Below are 20,344 nucleotides of genomic sequence, written 5' to 3'. Positions count from 1 at the left end.
AATTTTGATGAAAGCTTATTTATTATACACGTGTACCCAGTAGGGCTGGTTATATTTATAATCTAAAACAAATAGCACACCCTCAAACATCGACACGTGTCAAACTTTAGCAATACCGTGCTTCATACAAATAATTTGAAAAAAAACTTAATAATATTTATATTTTATATAAGACGCAGCTTAGTCGCTGTAAAAGATTCATTGAAAAATCATAATTACATGAATTAAAGAAACTAATAATTGCATTGCGTCCTCCCGTCGCGTCGGCAAACGAAGCTGTTTCTTATGCCGCACAAACTTCAAATAAATCTTAACATGTAATTTTCCTTAACTTACTGATGAATATCGTGATGCATAGATTTCGCGCTTAAGTTTTATAGTTACGATTTTAGGATTTCAGAGAGACCACTAGTTTCTTTTAAAAACTGAGTGATACTTTTTTAAAGTAATGTTCAGTACAATATAATACTACCTATGCTTATTCTGACCGAAGGCAATTTACTCTTGTGCACACACAAAAGGCAACGATTTTATGCAATATAAGGACGCGTACTCAAAACTACCGTCCCAAAAAAGGCAATTCCAAATTACAATTTTTTCCAAAAATCATAAAATTCCAATTCCTCCTCAAATCATTCTAATTGGTAAAGGGGACTCTGATCTCCTCCCTTTCTCCGGTCACATATAGTCCAAATTTTTAGATCGTTTGCACTACCACTTACGACTTGAACTCGAATAAAACAATCGATAGATGGGAAGTATATCACTTTTACCAGAAATATATTTTATATAAAATTACTTCAGACACTTCAGTCAAAATTTGACACAAAACTACCATATCGCTTGCGACTTGAAATAATTTAAGATTCATATAAACTGCTTGCCAAAAGCGGATCTAAGCCGAATGGGCGCATATGTCCATTGAAAGCAGCCGCTTCCACTTTGGTCGTCTAAGTAGTCCAGTCATGAAATGAACTTAAACCTTCAAGTATTCAACTATATCATTGGGATGCCTTAAAGACTTCTTTGACGCAGCACCATCCAATCAACATAACACCTATCTATAATATATAATATATAAATATATATATCAATTTTACTACAGTGACTTAAAGATAATTTAAAATCCTTAAACATAAATATGAAAACCATAGCTGCGAGTGAAATAATAAATATTTTATTATTGGTTTTACACTTGGATAAATTTATTCAATAACTATTTTAACATTTCATTATGTCCATAGATGTCTTAATTTGTATATAAATAGTAAAACAAATATATTTGATATTGATATATGTATAGATCTATACATTTACAATAAATAATATTTATAATGATAAACAAACATGTGTTCTCTGTTAATTTTCCATTGGGTACGGTTCCAACTCTTTCTAAATATAATTGACTCAAACTGGCCATGACTATAGCAGACTAGATTTAGCCAAGGTCATATCCAGTTAATTAGTTCTAACAAATAATTAATCTGCATCGTTCAAATTACGTAACCATGAATTGTACAGTAAAGTTGTAAAATGAAGCTCCCAGAAACATTAATATCAATTATTGATGGTAAATCTAGGCAATCTATCTTATTACATATTCAATTTTAATACATGTAATATCTAAAATAGTATATATTATTATAAAAAAATAACGTAGTGTTTCTGTGGTATTTTGATAACATTTGTTTTGTACCAAATAATCGTTTAGAGATTTCTCCGTAAGAATCACATAGCTGGGGAAATTCCAAATTTAATTATTGTGGATCATAGTTCATATAGTGATATTTGCTTTTTTTCCACTTCATCGATTTGCTCCGAGTAGCAGACCTCAGTGTGTAAAATATCTTGGCGTAAACAACACGCACGATGCGGTAAATATTGTAAACGCAAATAATTTATAATTATATAGTAAAATTTATATTTTTTTCGTCAATTTAGGTTTTATATATGCATACCCTTGTTCTTATTTGCTCTTCAAATCGGCACTGGCAATTGTAAGCCGTCAAATTCATTGATCTTGTATGAACCTTCTGAATACCAAGTTAGTATAACACACAATGATCTATAAGTCACTTTACCATTTAAAATTAAAATTATTACACAGTCAGTTCGAAAGCTATCCATTTCATCATTATTCATGATTGAGAAAGAGGTGGCAAATTTGGGTTTACACCCTTACTATTAACTCTAAAGCACATGATACGGATATACGTTTGATATACTTATCATTACTGCTATTTATATTTTGAACAAATTTATAGATATTAAAATCATTACTATATTTTTTTATATTTAGCAATCAATCGGAGTAATGATAAGTATATCGAACATATATCCGTATCGTGTGCTATAGAGCTAATAGTAGGAGCGTAAGCCCAAACTTTTCATCTCTTTCTCAATTATGAATAATGATGAAATGGATAGCTCTCAACTGATTGTGTAAACGCAGATAGAGAACTACGAAGTGTGATCAAACAATACGGTGAATAAGCTTAAGATAAAATTTGAATTATTCTCCTTGGCTAACGATGCACTGATCCCAGCGTTGATTTCATGATTGGAAGCATTTCTGGAAGGCTTCTTTCAAAGAGCTTTTAGTTGCTTAGTCGTGGCCTTCTTAATGTCGGGAATGATGGCAAAACTTTTTTTTAGCCCGGTTTCTATTTTTGGGTTGAGCCAGAAGCCGCATGGTTCTAAATCCTGAGAGAAAGTTTAATGTAGACAGACAGGAACTTTTTTGTTGCTAAAAATTCGTGGATCAGAAGCAAAATGTGACACGGCGCGTTATCGTGATGAAGGAGGAAGCCATTGACTCAATTTTTGGTCTTTTTCTCCATACATCATTTTGCAAACGTTACAGTACGCCCTTGTAATATGCGGAGTTTACAGTGGAACGAACTCTGATCGCACTATGCCCTCACTATCGAAAAAAACAATTAGCATGAAGTTGAGGTTCAACTTTGACTGACATGTCTTCAGAACGAGGAGAGCCATTGGTTTTTCCCGGGAATCCTACATTTTCGTCTCAGGGTCATACCCATACACCCAACTTTCATCTCCAGTTATGATTTTGACCGTGAAGTCCAGATCTGCATCAAGACGATCCTTCAATTCCGTGCAAACTGACACACGATTTTCTTTCTCTTCGTCAAGCAAAAGTCTGGGAACAAATTTCACGCTCACTCGTCTCATTTGCAAATTATCAGTTAAAATGCTTTGCACGGACTTGTACGAGAAGTTCAGTTCTTCCTTAAGCTCTCGAATAGTTCATCGCCTATTTGAACAAATCATTTTTGAACCTTTTTGCACGTTTTCTTCTGTTTTTGAGGTCGAAGAACGTCCCGACCGTTGCTCGTCTTCAACTGACTCATTTCCACTTTTAATATCACTTATAAACAGTCTTCAGAGTCACCACATTATTGCTATACACTAATCTTAACATTTCATGAGCATTTTTTGCATTCTTATGCAACTTAAAACAAAACTTAATATTAACGCGTTATTCGTAATCCATTATGCGAGACAAACACGGTAAATACGACACTTGTTCAAATTTGACACTGACTATCTCAACGGATCAGACTATCGGATGAAGCGTCGTCAGTTGCTGCTAAATTTATTTACCATATTTTTTATCACATCAATGTTGACGTCCTTCTTTGAGAAGGATTTTTTCCTCAAAATGTTTGTTCTACTTTGTCCTTGGTTGTTCCTCCTTGAACAAAAAGGTCCGAGGTTACCTTATTTTAACTTACGCAGCATCCTGAAATAAACAAAAAAAATCTTATATAAACTTTCTTATTAAATTTATTATTCCAAGATGGAATTTTTAATTTTAGTGTCATCTTTTGATATTTTCAAAATCTGGCCACCTCACTGAACATGATTCGTAAATCTTCTTGTAAGCATACTATATTATTGTGTTATAATATAAGCATTTTGTTAATTAGTTTGCATGCCTTTACAACATAACTTGTCTACGCATTAATACATACAATTATTATACACGTAATGAAGAAATTGCAATGTTTTGTATTAATCTTGTTAATTAATAATTTAACACAATGTATTGCTTATAACACATGTATATCGTTAATCGAGTTATTGTCGAATTGAGAAAGATTGATTATTCATGTAAATGTCGTAATTGTATATCTCGTGTTATAATAACCTGATAAATCTCACGAGATAAGTAATAATTACATTGATGACCCGAATAATGAACTTAGCATGATATTTGATTAGAAAAATCGAAGTAAATGAACTAATCTAACGATATAAATCGATTTCGTGCGTCATTAATGATGGTATGAATTTTTGCTAAGATTGCTAAATTTTTGGAAGATCTTAATAAAATTATTGATTATATCAATATATTAAAACATATACTTTTAATAATTAATAAAATGTGAAACAAACAATTTTTTTATAAAAAAAAACAAAAGATGAAATTAGATTTTTAGTATTTTTTATAAAAATCTTTCGTTGAAACTTTAGCATATGGATATTTGGCAACACTACACTTGTCTTTCCGTATTCTAACTTTCAGTATTTCATCATTTTGCGTGAAGGCACCGAGCAGCCGTTGTTGCTGGTCAATTTGGGAATAAAAATTACGATCGTCACTTCCATCAACATAACAAGACTTTTAAATTTTTTTTTATTTTTTAAATAAAATATAAAACCTTACCATGTTGAACACGGCTCCCGTGTCCATACACACATTAAGCCATCCGTTGAACTCGGGAGCCGTGTTCATTTATATTGTATGTTGTACGTGACTCTTCTTTAGCGTCGCTAATATTGGTTATATTTAAACTCGAAGAGCTTAAAATACTTGAGTTTCAATTTAAACCATCTATTGTTATCCATCGCTTGATGGATAGCTCTCTAGCAAGATATGTGAACAATTTTTTTTAATACTCTTATACAATTTTGATAGCAGTTACACAGAATAAACTCTTTGATAACCTAATTAATATTTATTATCGATTTATAAGTAATAAAAAATATTTATTCTTTATTTTTGGAAATATAGAAAGAGCAAATTCTGCTTGTACAATTAGGTGATTCATAAATAGAATATTATAAATTTGTATTTAAAACTTTATATTGCTTTCAAGTTTACAATGCAGCACTTATTTGCATTTCATAAACTTTCTGTTCTTTTTATGCCTGTTTTATTAAACACATTTTTGCTGCCAACAATATGTTCGGATGGGTGAGCCCTTTCACGTGTTTTTACGATAAGCAAATACATTAAAATTATCCTACGCTCACAGACAAAAGCAAAACAAGAGTGTTTCTGAAGTATTTATTTGCCATTTTTTCTATCTTACTTTGGTTTTATCACAAAATTGAATCTTGTCTGTGGAATTTATATGTATTTAAAATTTGCGAAATTCGTCATTCTCTCATGAATGTCGCAATAATTTGTACACAGTGAACGTGTTAACATGTGACTTTAAAGATACTCTGTATTATTTAATATGAGCTAATTTAAGTTTAGCATATTTAGAAATCGTACACATTGAATAAAACGAGTACATATGATAATAAACCTTATATAAAATAAAAATATATATATACAAAGTGTTAATCTAATCACGAAAACTTATGAACTGCTAAGACAAAACATTGTTTTATTTTTATAAAAATTTATAAAGCTAATTATCGTTAGTTTAATTAAACATACTATTTTCATTATTTAGCTAATATAGCTAATTGTTTATACACTAAACAAATATAATCAAAACATATTTATAAACAACTCTATTATATTTTTATAATAGAGTTATCTATAACTATTGTTGTTTTATTATCTAACATATTTTTTATAATTAATAAAAAATTAGTTTTATTCGCGTTTAGTTTAGGTACATTAATTTTTAAACATATTTCTATTATACTTATCTACAACTTATTTAATATTATCACATATGCAATATATTAAAGTGTCGTCCACAAATTAGTGTATTTTACATTCTTAATTATATCATTAACATATATTATAAATTTTAAGCACATTTTAAGCCATATTTATATTGAATACACAACACTTTAATAAAATTAAATTATTTTCTAAAAAATTAGACTAGTTAAATTTGCTTCTGAGGAAAAAGTTTCATAACACATGTATCTGGGGACGCAGACTCTAGGCGACGCGACTCTGTTGTCACAGTGTTGATGCAGCGTAAGAATGCCCTAAATAGAGCGGAATCATTGCTGGGGTAGACTGGCTAAGGACAAGAACTTGGCTAAAATAGAAGCCCGCTATGTTGCGGCTTACTATGATAACTGCAATGTTGGTCTGGCAAGCCAAAGATTTGAAGAAATCCAATAATCTGCACTGTTCGACGACTGTTGCTATCCCTGGTGTCTAACAAAATAATGGGGTGTTTTTGAAAGGTCTTATTACGATAAGCTCTATAGAAGTAGTTGCGAGAAACGTTCAAAATTCCAAGAAACTGTCAATATAAAATTAGATTATGAGATTACATTCTTTCAAAAGTGCATTCCTTTTATGTTCGTTGATAAAGTAAAGTATTATAGATTCGTAAGCAACTTTCTTGAAAAAAATATTATTTTAAATATAAATTTACATCGCTCCAAGATGTATTTTTATAGAATACGTTTAAGGAAAATTAAATATTTATACTAATAAAATAGTTACTTTTTTATGGTAAAGTGAATTTTGGAACAATCTTCACGTTATTTAATATATTACTATTAATTTAATGAACTTAAATTTTTTTAGAAACAAAATGAACACATCATTCATAGGCCAAAAAGGGACGTATCACATAAAAGCACAAAAATTACATCAATGAAGGTAAAGAGCGACGTTTCTTTGAGATACGCAAACACTTTAATAACTGCCGAAGTTATTAACTCTGATACGACCGCTAATGAAGCCCAATTCAGCGTTATTCTGCCAGAAACTGCTTACATATCTAAGTTTATCATGTACGTATCCAGCTTATTTTATATTTATTTATGTTTAATATTTTATTTAATTTATGTGCTAACATCTTAGGGAAATAGACGGTAAAGAATATGTTGCGTATGTCAAGGAAAAAGAAGAAGCAAAAAGAATTTATAACACTGCCGTTGCTAGCGGACAAGCTGCTGCTCACGTAGAGTAATTAAAACATATAAATATTCTAGACATTCCATATAAATATTCCGCTGGTTTTAATAATATTTTTGTTATTTTATTTTCTCAGAACGCGAGACTCAAATCACTTTACGGTATCTGTTAACCTTGAACCTATGAAGAAAGCAACTTTCAAGTTAAATTACGAAGAACTGTTAGTGAGAAGAGATGGCATCTATAATCTTGTAATCAATCTTAACCCTGGACAATTACTGGATGAAATGATCGTAGACGTCGACATAAATGAACTGAATCCCATATCATTTCTTCTGGTTCCGGAATTTAGAAGTGGAAATGAAATAGAAGATTTTGATATCAGTGCCACTGGTGGTTAGTATAATAACAAATAGACCCATGAACATGGCCACAAAATTTGATTCCATCATACATCCTAATTTGATTCCATCATACAGTCTTTATGCAATATTTTTGAGGCTCATCATAGATTTGGTAAGTCCTCTGTATGTAAGTTGTGAGTTGACAGTCTAGGTAGGAGGTCGGGCCTAGCCTTAGTCCGCGCAATGTACTGAAGTGAAGCTCGACAGTCCCATTTTTCAATGGACCAAAAGTTCTGAGCCTTATGTAACTACTGAAATAGGGCTGGTTGATCCTTGGACGAAGTCTAGACAATAATAGAGAACGCCAATATATGACTAATAGCATCATTACTTAGCTTCGTTTTGTGTACATCTTTGTTAAAGCGTAAAACTTTTGGGTGACCATTTAGTAATAGCAAAATAAAGTACAATAAGTATATTAGGTGCTCAAGCTCATGAGTATTTTTTCAGGCGTGAGGTTCAAAGCTCATAAATAAAATGATTAATGTTTATTGTAAGCAAAATCATGAGTGCTTCTAAATTACGATTCTACTCGTATTTTGTATAGCTGAGACTTTAGTTTTTTCTAGCTTTTTAAAAGACTCTTGGTAAAACCTCTACACTAGCAAAAATATATTTTCTTAATATGTAGCAATTATTTTTAAAATTAGTAAAAATGAAACCTAAAAGTTAAATATTTTATATATGCTTATCGCAAATTATTGTTATTTCTCTAAAAACTGCCATCGTATTAAAAATTTAAAATAATTGCTACTTAATAAATAAATTATTGTTGCTCAGATATTAGATTTTCTGTGAAAATATTTTCCACTTAAAGATTAGAATAAAGTTTTAAGAACAATTCTTAAAAAATAATTATTTAATTATTATATTGTTTATATAATATATTTCTTAAATAAAATATTTTTATTTCGTTTTTTGCAAAGATAATATATTTAGATTTATGTGTGAGGTTGAATTGTAACTAATTTACTTTAAAAATCACTATTATTAAAATATAAAATAAATTTTTAAGATAAATTCAGAGGAAAACATTATTTAATATTTTTATTATTTAAAGTACATATTTTTATCACTTTTTTATAAAATTATAAATCGCTTTTAATATGTAAAATTAAATTATGATTTTATCTCTAAATTAATTTTTAGAGGTTGACTATTTTTTTTTATCATTTTTTTTCTTTAAAAATTGCTACCACTAAAAGATAAATTTTAAATAAAGCGTTGTTTAATCGTTGTAAAGATTATAAAATATATTTCATAAATAAAATACTTTTAATGCACTTTTTCCGCAATGATAATAAACTTCAATTTATGCGTATAAAATTTAAATTGTGATTTAATCTATATTTCAGTTTTTAGAGATTGTATAATTTATTTTTCTAAATTACTACTTTTGCACATCAAAAATTGCTATATAATATATTTCGTAAATAAAATATTAATTCTGCATTTTTTCCAAAAATAAAATATATTAAGATTTATGTGTGAAATTGAATTGTTGACATTATTTAAGCGTTGTATTGCTTATATAATATATTTCTTAAAAGCACCTTTTCCACAATAATAATAAACTTCAATTTATGTTTTTAGAAATTGTTTATTTTATTTTTATAAATTATTTTTTTTACATCAAAAATTGCTACCACTAAAAGATAGAAAATATGTTTTAAGATCAATTTATAAGAAAAGATTATTTCTTAAATAAAATATTATAAACATACTTTTTAACAAAAATGTCATATTTTGATTTATGTGTGCAGTAGAATTCTTATTTTATCTGAATCTCAGTTTTTAGAGATTGTATATATATTATTTTTAATTTTAACTTATTTACTTTAAAACTCACTGCCATTAAAAGATAAAAATAATATAATATATTCCTTAAATTTTTAATGCACTTTTTCGATATAGATAATAAATTTACCTGTGAAATTAAATCATTGTTTTTTCTTTATCTCAGTTTTTAAAAATTGTAGATATTTTTTTTTCACTTAAAAAATCGCTACATAAAATTATTACTTTTAATCTATTTCTTTTTTTGTGTAATTTCTTATCTTATTTCTGATTTAAATTTTACATGTAAATATTTAAATTATATATTCAAAGGAAAACAGACGTTTATCGGTTAAAATCGGGAGAAAAGGACGATAATTTTTGCGCTACAATGTTTAAAATTTTGCTTTGTTCTGTTTAGAGCAAGAATCACTTTTACTAATTCAAAATAGTCTACCGATTTAAAAATAAACTAAAGCATAAAGCATTGAATAACACATTCTGGTTATAATATGCTACATTTTGACTTTTTTTGTTCTAAGGCCACCCGAAGCAAGAACTTTTCAAATTAATTTACAGCAAGGAATAAATAAAATTGATGTCTTTAAAAAATATTGACATAACTAAAGTAAATTTATAAATTATTTTAATATTTTATATTTGTTGTAAAATATTGTTATGTTGTAACAAAATTTGGATTCAGGCATATGACGGAATAATTTTTTTGGCTATTTAATCCCAGATTTCAATAATAAGTTAGCTCTTATGTGTTACATCTCACCCAATACAGGTAGCGACTTTTTGTCTATCACTAGTATGCATTTTTATTGTTATTTGCTTATCTATTGTTTCAAACTTTCTGCTCGCTTCAAAATTTGTTTTTCACTAATAAAATAGCTTAAATCAATAAAAATTATATTATAATACGATTAACTGATTTAATAACTTACTCGCGAAAGTCTTTCAATAAGTACCACTCATTAAATATAAACTATATATATATAGTACTTATAATTTATATCAACAACATTTCTTCGATATCATACGTTACAGTATTTGTTCGAAATCACGCATTTGTGAACGCAATTTAAGCAAACAAATTTGTAATAGTTTCAATAGCAATAATGGCGGTATCGCTTCGAACAGTTCGGGTGCAGTATAACACATAAGAAGCCATTAATTAACTATTACTTAAAAAATAGGTAATCAATTCGCTACCAAGAGCTATTATAACAACAACCATGGCGTAAAAATACACTTCGCTCCAGATAAAACCCAGCAGGCGCAACTTATAAGAGCATTCCAGGTAATTATTTTAAAATGGAAAATTTATAGTTGTTTTACTGCATAAAATATTTTGTTTTTAAAAAACTAAACAGGAAAAAGTAAAATACTCAACAAGTTCCCCGGTGCGTAATCCGTTCGATCATTCCACAACACAAACAGACGCTGAGGGTATCTCGGGTCAATTTGTGGTCCAATATGACATCGAATTGGACGTAGAAGGTCAAATTTTGGTAAGTCGATAAAATATATTTGGCAAGACTATGTATTATTATGTTTATATGTGAAAATCATTATCTGTTTGCGTAATTTAAATTATTTAATGTTGCGGACTTTAGATCAACGATGGCTATTTCGTACATTTTTTTGCACCAACCACCCTACAGCCCATGAGTAAATATGTAGTCTTCGTCTTGGACACTTCAGGGTCAATGTCAGGTACTAAGATTCATCAACTAAGAGAAGCAATGCTGCACATAATCGAAGATCTTAAGCCTAGAGATTTATTCAACATCGTTACTTTCGATTATGGCAATAAGGTATATAAATTGAATTCAGATCATAAAATTATTGTTAATACAAAAATATACAAAGGTCGAATTTTGTAGGTGTTGGAAATTGATCCTGAAACTCCAAATAAGCCAACACAAGTCAATCCAACTACCATTTCAAGCGCAAAAACTATCATAAGTGCCCTTCAAGCTCCTGGAGGAGGTTCGTAAAAAATATTACAATTATAAAATTTCATAAAGAGTGAGACAATGACAAATCTTATCGCCAATTCAGTGCAATGTTGACCTTAAATATAAAACATTTATAAGCAGCATGAATGTATTATGCAGATGACTTAGATAAAATATATAGTTCAAAAATTGTTTATTTACAAATTAAGTTTATGTGACTATTCTCAGTTGATCTGTTTGAATGCGAGATGTAGTCTAAAGTAAAGTTTTTGAAAAGCTGATGTTTTACTGCTTGAAGTTCAAGAGTGTGGGCTGCTTCGATGAATGGTGAGCGGGTTTATTTTGACCAAATAACCCACATGGTTAATCTCACCCTAGTTCATCTGACGCATGATTTTCTATGACGTATAAGTGCGTGCATTATGTAATGGTATTACGGATTTAATGAGGGCAATAGTCTTTTTCTTGAACATATTTGAATTATTTATTATCGAATGATACTGGGATGCATAACACCAAAAAATAGGACAAATATGATTGATATGAAAATTGGAATAGTTAGATGCTTAAGAACTTTTATTTTTAAAATTAGCTACAAAATAATTTGCATTGCATAAAAAATAGCAATAAAAAGAATATTTTTTGTTTTATTTTCCAATTAGTTATTAGTTAGTAATCATTTATAAATACAAATGTGCTTGTTGATAACCTTATATTATTATAAATAAATATATTTTCAGCTACCAATATGGAAAGTGGACTAAGGGCTGGTTTTACACTAATAAACGAATTCAGAAGTACTCAAGGTTAAAATATATTTATTCAAATAAATTATCTAACGTTTTTATTATAATAAAAGTTTATCATTTTAGCTGAATCAAATCAAAATAGTCCAATAATGGTATTCTTAACCGACGGAGAAGTCAATATGGGAGCACATGGAGATGATCTATTGTCAATTGCCAGAGAACTGAATGTTCATAAAACCCCCATATTTACACTTGGATTTGGTGAGTAAAATCAATATTATATATGAATGCTTCCTTAATTGCACTTAAAATATTTTAAAATCACAGGAAGGGGTTCAGATAGGAAGCTCATGAACAAACTAGCGTTGCAAAACAACGGTTTTATGAAGCACATATACGAAGCAGCTGATGCTTCGAAGCAATTGAAAGACTTTTATCGTCAAATTTCGTCACCGTTACTAGTCGACGTACAATACACATATCCAAAAGACAAGGTATTTTACAATATGTTTAATATAATTTAAAAACTTATGTTACCTAATCTTACCAGATAAAAATTACACAGATGTTTTTTTAATATTGCTTATAAACAATATTTGTTTTTATTATAGATCATCGATAATTCTATAACAAACACAGACTTTAGTCGCTTATTCAACGGTTCAGACTTGGTAGTTACAGGAAAAATTAAAGTTGGACAAACACACACACAATCCGAATTCTGCTTTACAGGCAAAACTGAGAAGAAATTAATACAATTTATACCAAAAATGGTACTGATTTTGAATAATACGCATCGATTTGGTATAAGCGTTGTATAACATTACAATTTATTCATAGATTAGAATCGAAGATGAGCACAAGATGCCCATGGAACGTTTGTGGGCTTACTTAAATATAAAACAACTTTTGGAAGATATGGAAAAAGACGATGTGAATAAAACCAGTATAAAGAAAAAGGCGTTAGATTTAGCTTTAAAGGTAACATTTTGATTCGTTTTACTGTTTGACTTGAAATATATCTCTCTCTATGTATTTTTTTTTTCAGTATTCGTTTGTAACACCTGTTACTTCTTTAGTTGTTGTTAAACCAAACGTAACAACGGCAGTCAATTCGGAACCAATTGAATCTGGTGAGTAAAATGATATATCTTTAGTACATATAGTACACACAGTGCTGTAAATACTTTCATTGAAGAGATCAGATCAATTGTAAAACGCCACAACTCAAAAACAATATTTTCAGTATTATTAAAAATGTATTTAAGGTCTATAACTAAACAACGTTCAAGACCCAAAAGTCATATAATTCAACCAAATGTTCTTTATCTAACCCAGAGGTTAGTAAACTTTTTTTCTGAAGGACCAGAACGGATATATTTTAGGGTCATCGAGAAAAAATTAAATGGGCTTTAAAAAACGACAAATTTTAGCTTTATTTTAATAGATAATCTATTCAAATAAATATATTAAAAATTTTAGCATCTATCGTAAATTTCTCAAAATACGCATATCTAGTATTATGTAATATAGAAAATAATGTCATTGATTTTTTTGAGATAACATTTAATCAAAATAGTGTTCAAAGTTTGTCACTTTCTATCTTCAAAATTTATTGCAAATGCTGACCTGAAATTGTGATTTTATGTACTTCATCTTTAAAAATGTTTTTTCACATAAGTGCTGCCAAATACAAATATAAATTTCCAACCATATTTCTCACCTAAAACATTGAGAGAATTCTTTTAAGTTTCCTTATTTAGAATTATCATTTTAGCATATCATCACTCTCCAGAATAATCACTTCATAATTTTAAAATCAGAATGATTTTAAAAAACTGAAATACATTCTACACTTGAATGCATCTGAACTAAACTACATATGTTTGAGATGTATGTACTGATGTATTTCAGGTATAAGTTCCTTCAGCCCTTTTTATACATACAAGAAATAAAAGGAGCGGATAGGTAGAGCTAGGTAGAACTTTCACAATAAACATTATTATTCAAAAGGACAGATTGCAGTTTTATAACGCGTGGAGTATTCTATATGTAGTAATATATATTATTTATTTACATCTGATGTATAAATGTTACAGAGAATGTGTATTTTTTGGTGAATTTATATTTTCACTAGTAAAGTCCAAATACATACATTTTCCCCAGTAGATATATATTTCCACTAGAAAAATATAATTTAACTGATACGTCCATTCGCTGTTCAAACCCAAACCTAACCCAATGAAAATTCTGGAACATTTATTAGATCAAGTCCAAATATAAAATGTCTTAAAAATATGTTAGCTATTATTATGGACTTCTAATATATGACGGCTGAATAAAATATTTTCACACAGAATTTTGGTCAGTAGGAGAGCGCAAAAACTATTATCACTTCTCAGAGGCAAAAATTTACGTCAAAAGCAATAAAGTTCCCACTGCAAGGGCGACGGCGCTTGCAGTGGGAACTTTATTGCTTTTGTAATTGTAATTTGCGCTCAATTTTGCGTTTAATTCTATTTTGCGCTTTTCTATTAGTCAAAATTTGGTTTAGATGCACTTTATTCGATTCTCACTCGTAATATTGTTATAAAGTCTTAATATAAACGCTTGATAATCGAGCGGTTTCACCGTGATGGCACGATTTTATTTCTTTTGACCTGGACTGAAAACTACTACTCTGTGTAACAAAAGAAAATCAGTAAAAATAATTTTCCTTGCTGTTCAATTGCCTATTGATGTTACTCACAATGTGCTTAACTCATTTAGCAATACTCTATGAAAAAATCATACACATTTTTGTTTAAACCTTATTTGATCACTTATTAAATGAGCAACTCGTAAACTGACTTCAGTTACAGCCTAGTTTTTCTTATTTTATTTTCGCGAAAAAATACGTTGTGGTAAAAAAAAACGTTTTAAAGTTTCTGATCGTTGCTTTTCTGCAAGTTGAGATTATCGTATCGAGTGCTTAATCTTGGTATGATGACGTATATTTTACTATTTTAGTACAGAAATAATATCATCGCATAATAAATAATGTTTTGTCATCTAATTCGATAACAAAATTTATATTCACTCCACTTTTCTCTAAAAACATAACATTTGAAGTCCGCTTGCCAATGACAAGACGAATATCCACGCGTAATAAAATATCAAAAATAGTATAATATTAAACATGGCACTGAAGACGCTGTCGAATTATAACTACGTAACGTCACGGTGAAATGCAAAGCAATAGGAACACCAAATACGGTCATATCTCGCTACTTAAAAAATGCATCAGCTTCTAAAGATATGATATAAATATGTTTTTCCTTATTATTTGTTTATTAAGAACGTATAAAATAAACAAAATAATTAAAATAAAATATAATTCAAGCAATATTTTTTTTTAATTTTAAATTTTAAAACATCATGATGCAAAAAATTATTTTTATTTTTCTTATTATTACTAATAAACGGTGAATACGTAAAATAGGATTATTATGTATATTTTGTTTTCATCTTGACTGCATTGATCAAATTTAAAAAAAATATTGCCTATTTTCACCTTATGACAGGAAAGAATTGAGCATACGTTCATTTTTAAGACAATTTTAATCACTGTCGATGAAGTGTATACCTTCCATTCTGGAATAAAAGAAGCACCCCGGAATCATTTGCCTTCAGAATATCACACAGTTGCCTAGCGACATTTTTCGCTGTATCTTACATTAATGTAGTACAGAGAGAGCGTTATATTTTCTCAATCCAAAACAGTTTAGCTTATATGTCAACTCTCCTGCGTAACTCAAAACTTTAAAAATAGGGGTTTTACAAAATCACGATTTCTATAGCTCTTAAAGAGAAATTTTTAAGTGGTTCTGGGAAACGTTGTTATCTCGTTTTAAACGGTCGCTACAAAAGTATAACATTTTGCGATTATAGAGGATATTAAGGAATAATTGCTGATGTGTTGAGGGAGTTACTAATAGTGAATGCATGGATTGAAAAAAACGGTGAATTATAATTATAAAAAAAAGATAATATTACTTATCACACAAACATATTATATCGCTTATCACACAAGAATAAATAGACGTTGGTATTTTTTCATCACAACTCGTTTTTAATATATTCTAAGATGCGTATTAATTTAATAACAGTATTATTTTAATTATTCGATATAATATACATATATACAAAATCAATTATTGGAATCATTTTACTTAATCAATAGCTTTTAAATATTAATTCCCCATAATCCTTTAATATAAAATTCACAGGTCTATACGGAGGATTTCCAGTTTTACATTCAATGGGAATGGCTGTAAGTATATAATAAGATTACACATTGATTTAATGATACTAAATATAAAACAAATAGTATACCATATGTTATGGATTTTCAGGCACGAATTGGAATTGGACCAAGTACGATTTTATCATTATTTATTTTTATTTTAAAAATATACATTATTTAATTATTTATCATTTAAAAAATCCTGCCTTGTTTTTCTAATGAAACTAATTTTTATTCTGCATGCTTATTTTATTCATACATTTAGTTATTTATTTCTACCTATTCATCGTTGTCTCTACTGATATTACTTATCTTAATCCATGATCAGTTGTATAGAGAGCTAATTCACTCGGGTTTCTGTACACTCCTTTTGCTTTGCTCAAATTTATAATAGCTGATTAATTGTTTAAAATTTATTCTAAATGTTCCGTTTTAACGATGTCAACACAATCAATTACTACTAAATATCTAGTTGGACACTAAACAAAAATCAAAGTCTATAAATCAATGACATATATTTTATTAAGAATAAACTATTATTACAGCTTATAAACTATGCATGACCTAGTTTGATTTTATTTTATTTATTTATCGCGATATTGCTCTGTGAGATTTATAAAAACTAGCCAAATCTAATATGTGGTTATCAATCAAAATTATAATAATAATCACTAATTCTAATTACTCAGGCACGATATAAATTGAAAAAGTATTTTAGTTATTAGCAACCGACTTATACCACTGGTATATCGTGCTGATGAATATAAAAGCTAAGTAAGGATTAGATCAGTGAAAATTTTCACTAGAATTAAACGCTAATACATTTGAACAGTATTATTTTTGTTATTACTAAAATATGAAAATATATTTAACTATTATTTCATAGTATCATTAGCCGTACCTCAGCATCATAGTGCTGCTTTAGAAGTACAAAGAAGTATTATATCAATGCCAGTGAATAGAAAAAGTAAGATTATTTACTAAGCTTACACTTCAAACTTAAATGACATAATTTCGCAGATGTCGTGCATTAGATTGAAGATTCGCCTCTTCTTTGAGGTATTATAAATTAATTTTAATTATTAGATATTAAGCAACCATATATTATGTAATGCGTTTAGTTACTATAATGCAAATGAAATAATAAATATTTTATAAATTTATTGTTGTCTAAATGTGTTCACTAATTATTCAATAATTTTGGAACAACCTTATCACCAACTAACACATACCAAAAAATACAATTCAATTATCTTAAGAATGCCTCTTCATCCCTTCAAATGTTGTCTCATTAAAGATGAAAGTTTTTATTGATCGCTTTTTTTACTCCCTCTGACAAATGGCGTTTTTGGGTTGCGACGTTATTGTAGTCGAAGTGTGATATGATGTTTAATACATATAATTTTATTAATACCACGAACGTAATATTGCGCGACATACAGCCAATTAAAAATATGATAATATTAGCATGTATTTATAAAATTGGCTGAAACAAGTATATTCATATATTATATTTATAAGCGAATAATAATCATACATTAATGCTATTTTAGGGACACACAACTTTCGTAAGCATAATCATATGATGATGTCTGGTTCTTCCGGTCAATCCGGTTCTTCCGGTGTATCCTATAATCGGCCAATGATGGCGGCAAGCTATCCTGGTTCTTACGGTTATTCCGTTTCTTCCGGTGCATCCCATCACCTGCCAATGATGCCAAGCTATCCTAGTTCTTCCGGTCATTCCAGTTCTTTCGGTGCATCCCATCATCGGCCAATGATGCCAAGCTATCCTGGTTCTTACGGTGGCTACGCACTGCAGAGTGCTCCTGCTTCTGGTTATTACATACCACGGCCTATTCCTGCTCCCGGTGTATACCCAAATAGTGCTATTAGTACTTCCAATTTCAAAAGACCTATGCCATACCCTTTGCCATCTCCAAATATGGCAGATAGTTTAAATACTGGCATTCTGATGACTACACAAATTCCGCCTTCCATTATTCCTATAACAAGGCGCTCTATATTCGATTTGGAAAGTTACCCTTGGATCGAGCAATACATTCCAGATGTAGAACATGTTATGAATATACCTCTACACGAAGATGGCCATCTCACTACTTTAAGATTAAAGGCAAATATGGTATGTAACGTTGCACTTTTTCTCTTTTATATTGTATTATATTATTGATGCTACAAATTTTATTTTAAAGGCACTGTGGAATGTAACACTTCTTTCTGAGACATGTAATAACGCAATCGGCGGTGGTACAGGCAGTTGTGTGTACCTGACTACTTGCAAAAATCTGAGCGATGGATTTAAAGATCTGGCAACTTATAAGAACTTCTACTGCATCAATAAAATGTTTGTTTATTTATTATATATACATACCAATCAATATAACACATGTTTTATTTTATACTTATTGTTTTTAGGTATGCTGGGATTTGTTGCAAAAATTTATAAAATAAAATTTATACACATGTGATTCTTAAAATAAAATAAAATTATTTTTAAAACCTGTCTTTTACCTAATCATTTACCTAGTCACTTGGCACTTGACCTGGCGGGTATTTGGGCTATCTCCTGTTTGCCTCAGCTTCTGTAGTATAAATTTTGATGATATAATTTTATTTTGCAATTTTATAATTGATTATTAGTATGTAAAATAATTTTATTTTTGTTTTGTGCACCACTGCCTTGGCGTCCCATATTCTTGACCGTCAGCACATGAGAAAATTCCCATCCAGCTTTTCAACAAGCTTGTCAAATTATAATGGTTAGATTTGTAATAAATAAATAGCTTTTAATTCCCACCATATATCATAATTTAATAAAAATAATTACAAAACTGTGATTAGCGAAAAATCTCTCAACAACTATTAAATTTTTCGATGTAATTAGGAATTTTACGCCGATTTTTGGTTTCTAACTTATTTGAGACAATATAATTGAATATGTACGACAATATATAGCATATAATTACTTTTAAAAAGTAACATTTTCATATACATCATGATTTAGATTGCAACGGAAAAACCATTGTTGTTAAAAACATAAAACCCCTAAGAGTTATATGGTTTATTTTGCCTCTATAAGCCAATTTGCTCTATTTATGTTAGCATTTATAATTTACAGTTTGCGTTTAAATTGCTTTCAACTAAACATTGATTAATATTCTTAATAAAAAGAGTAACCTGCAAAAAATAAACTCATAGTGGAAAAATTCGTTGAACGCTCATAAAGCGTTTTTTTAACCGAGATTCTTAACAATTTTCGCCTGAAATTAAAATTAACTGTCATTCCCAGTAAAATTCCACCTTACAAGATAATATAATATTAAATAACAACAATAGGCGAGAGGACAGCATATTTAATCGTTTTTTTATAATTTAATATTATATGTTACGTATACATCTAGCGAGTAACTAAAATTTCAAAGCGCTTCACACATATTATATTATTTAAGGGTACCAGATTTTGAAAATATCAAAGGACACTAAAAATAAAAAGGTCTTGTCGAAAATTTATGTTCAAGGAGGGCAAATTGCTGCGGAAAATAAAAAAAATTGCGTTTTAGAAATTTTTGCTCGAGGAGAACAAATTTCTACAAGAGCTAAAAATAAAGGTCATTTCGTAAATATTTGTTCACTTAAGGATGTTGCGGAGCTAAATAAAATGACAAAAAATTTGAGAAAAACGTCTGTCACCTTATATTATTTATATATGTATTACACCGTGATACATAAATAATATCTTTAAAAATATATTTTATAATTGCATTCTTCAATATTTTTTTAGATTTTTCTTTAGCTACAAAACTAAACAAAAGTGATTGATCCTGGTGTTACCTTAAAGTCAATGCGTAAGATGAGAGCTGTAAATTTAGAGGTTGTATGCGATTTTTTAAACAGACAGATTAGGTAGCGATTAGCTTATGGCAAGTCACAGATGAATATGTTGTATATTATTAGAAGAGAAATAATATGTTTATAAATATATTACAACATTTTCCATAATGAATTTTGCCAAAAATTACGAAAGATTTTAAATTTAATTTATGTTATTA

The 20,344-nt window shown here is 29.1% G+C and overlaps 1 protein-coding gene across 3 annotated transcripts; it reads left to right on the top strand.

Annotated features, from left to right (window-relative positions):
- Positions 1–1,833: 1,833 nt before the first annotated feature.
- On the top strand, positions 1,834–18,794 carry LOC148228794 (inter-alpha-trypsin inhibitor heavy chain H4-like). 3 transcript variants are annotated; one of them, XM_088200668.1, is made up of 20 exons: positions 1,834–1,874; positions 1,942–2,044; positions 6,761–6,969; positions 7,040–7,144; positions 7,230–7,489; positions 10,476–10,579; positions 10,653–10,790; positions 10,896–11,096; positions 11,166–11,271; positions 11,981–12,046; positions 12,113–12,250; positions 12,317–12,483; positions 12,601–12,762; positions 12,830–12,970; positions 13,038–13,122; positions 16,258–16,301; positions 16,384–16,405; positions 17,828–18,417; positions 18,488–18,639; positions 18,711–18,794. In XM_088200668.1, the coding sequence occupies exons 1-20, from the start codon at positions 1,870–1,872 to the stop codon at positions 18,739–18,741; spliced, it is 2,829 nt and encodes a 942-aa protein (XP_088056794.1). In that variant the 5' UTR covers positions 1,834–1,869; the 3' UTR covers positions 18,742–18,794. The 3 variants fall into 3 exon arrangements, with proteins under 3 accessions (XP_088056794.1, XP_088056795.1, XP_088056796.1); XM_088200669.1 differs by lacking the exons at positions 16,258–16,301; positions 16,384–16,405; XM_088200670.1 differs by lacking the exons at positions 17,828–18,417; positions 18,488–18,639; positions 18,711–18,794 and adding an exon at positions 17,161–17,435.
- Positions 18,795–20,344: the final 1,550 nt, after the last annotated feature.

Source organism: Plectrocnemia conspersa, unplaced genomic scaffold (genome assembly GCF_051122295.1).
Source record: "Plectrocnemia conspersa isolate PC_06_02 unplaced genomic scaffold, ASM5112229v1 ptg000012l, whole genome shotgun sequence".
Lineage (NCBI taxonomy): Eukaryota > Metazoa > Arthropoda > Insecta > Trichoptera > Polycentropodidae > Plectrocnemia > Plectrocnemia conspersa.
The sequence above is the reverse complement of the archived record's forward strand: the minus strand, read 5'-3'. Positions and strand labels throughout refer to the sequence as shown.

What these genes read in the sequence shown, in the direction of transcription:
- LOC148228794 (XM_088200668.1), top strand. An exon ending in CAAGCTGCTGCTCACGTAGA is followed by an intron (nt 7,145 to 7,229) that starts GTAATTAAAACA and finishes TTATTTTCTCAG; the next exon opens with AACGCGAGACTCAAATCACT. An exon ending in TTCTACTGCATCAATAAAAT is followed by an intron (nt 18,640 to 18,710) that starts GTTTGTTTATTT and finishes TATTGTTTTTAG; the next exon opens with GTATGCTGGGATTTGTTGCA.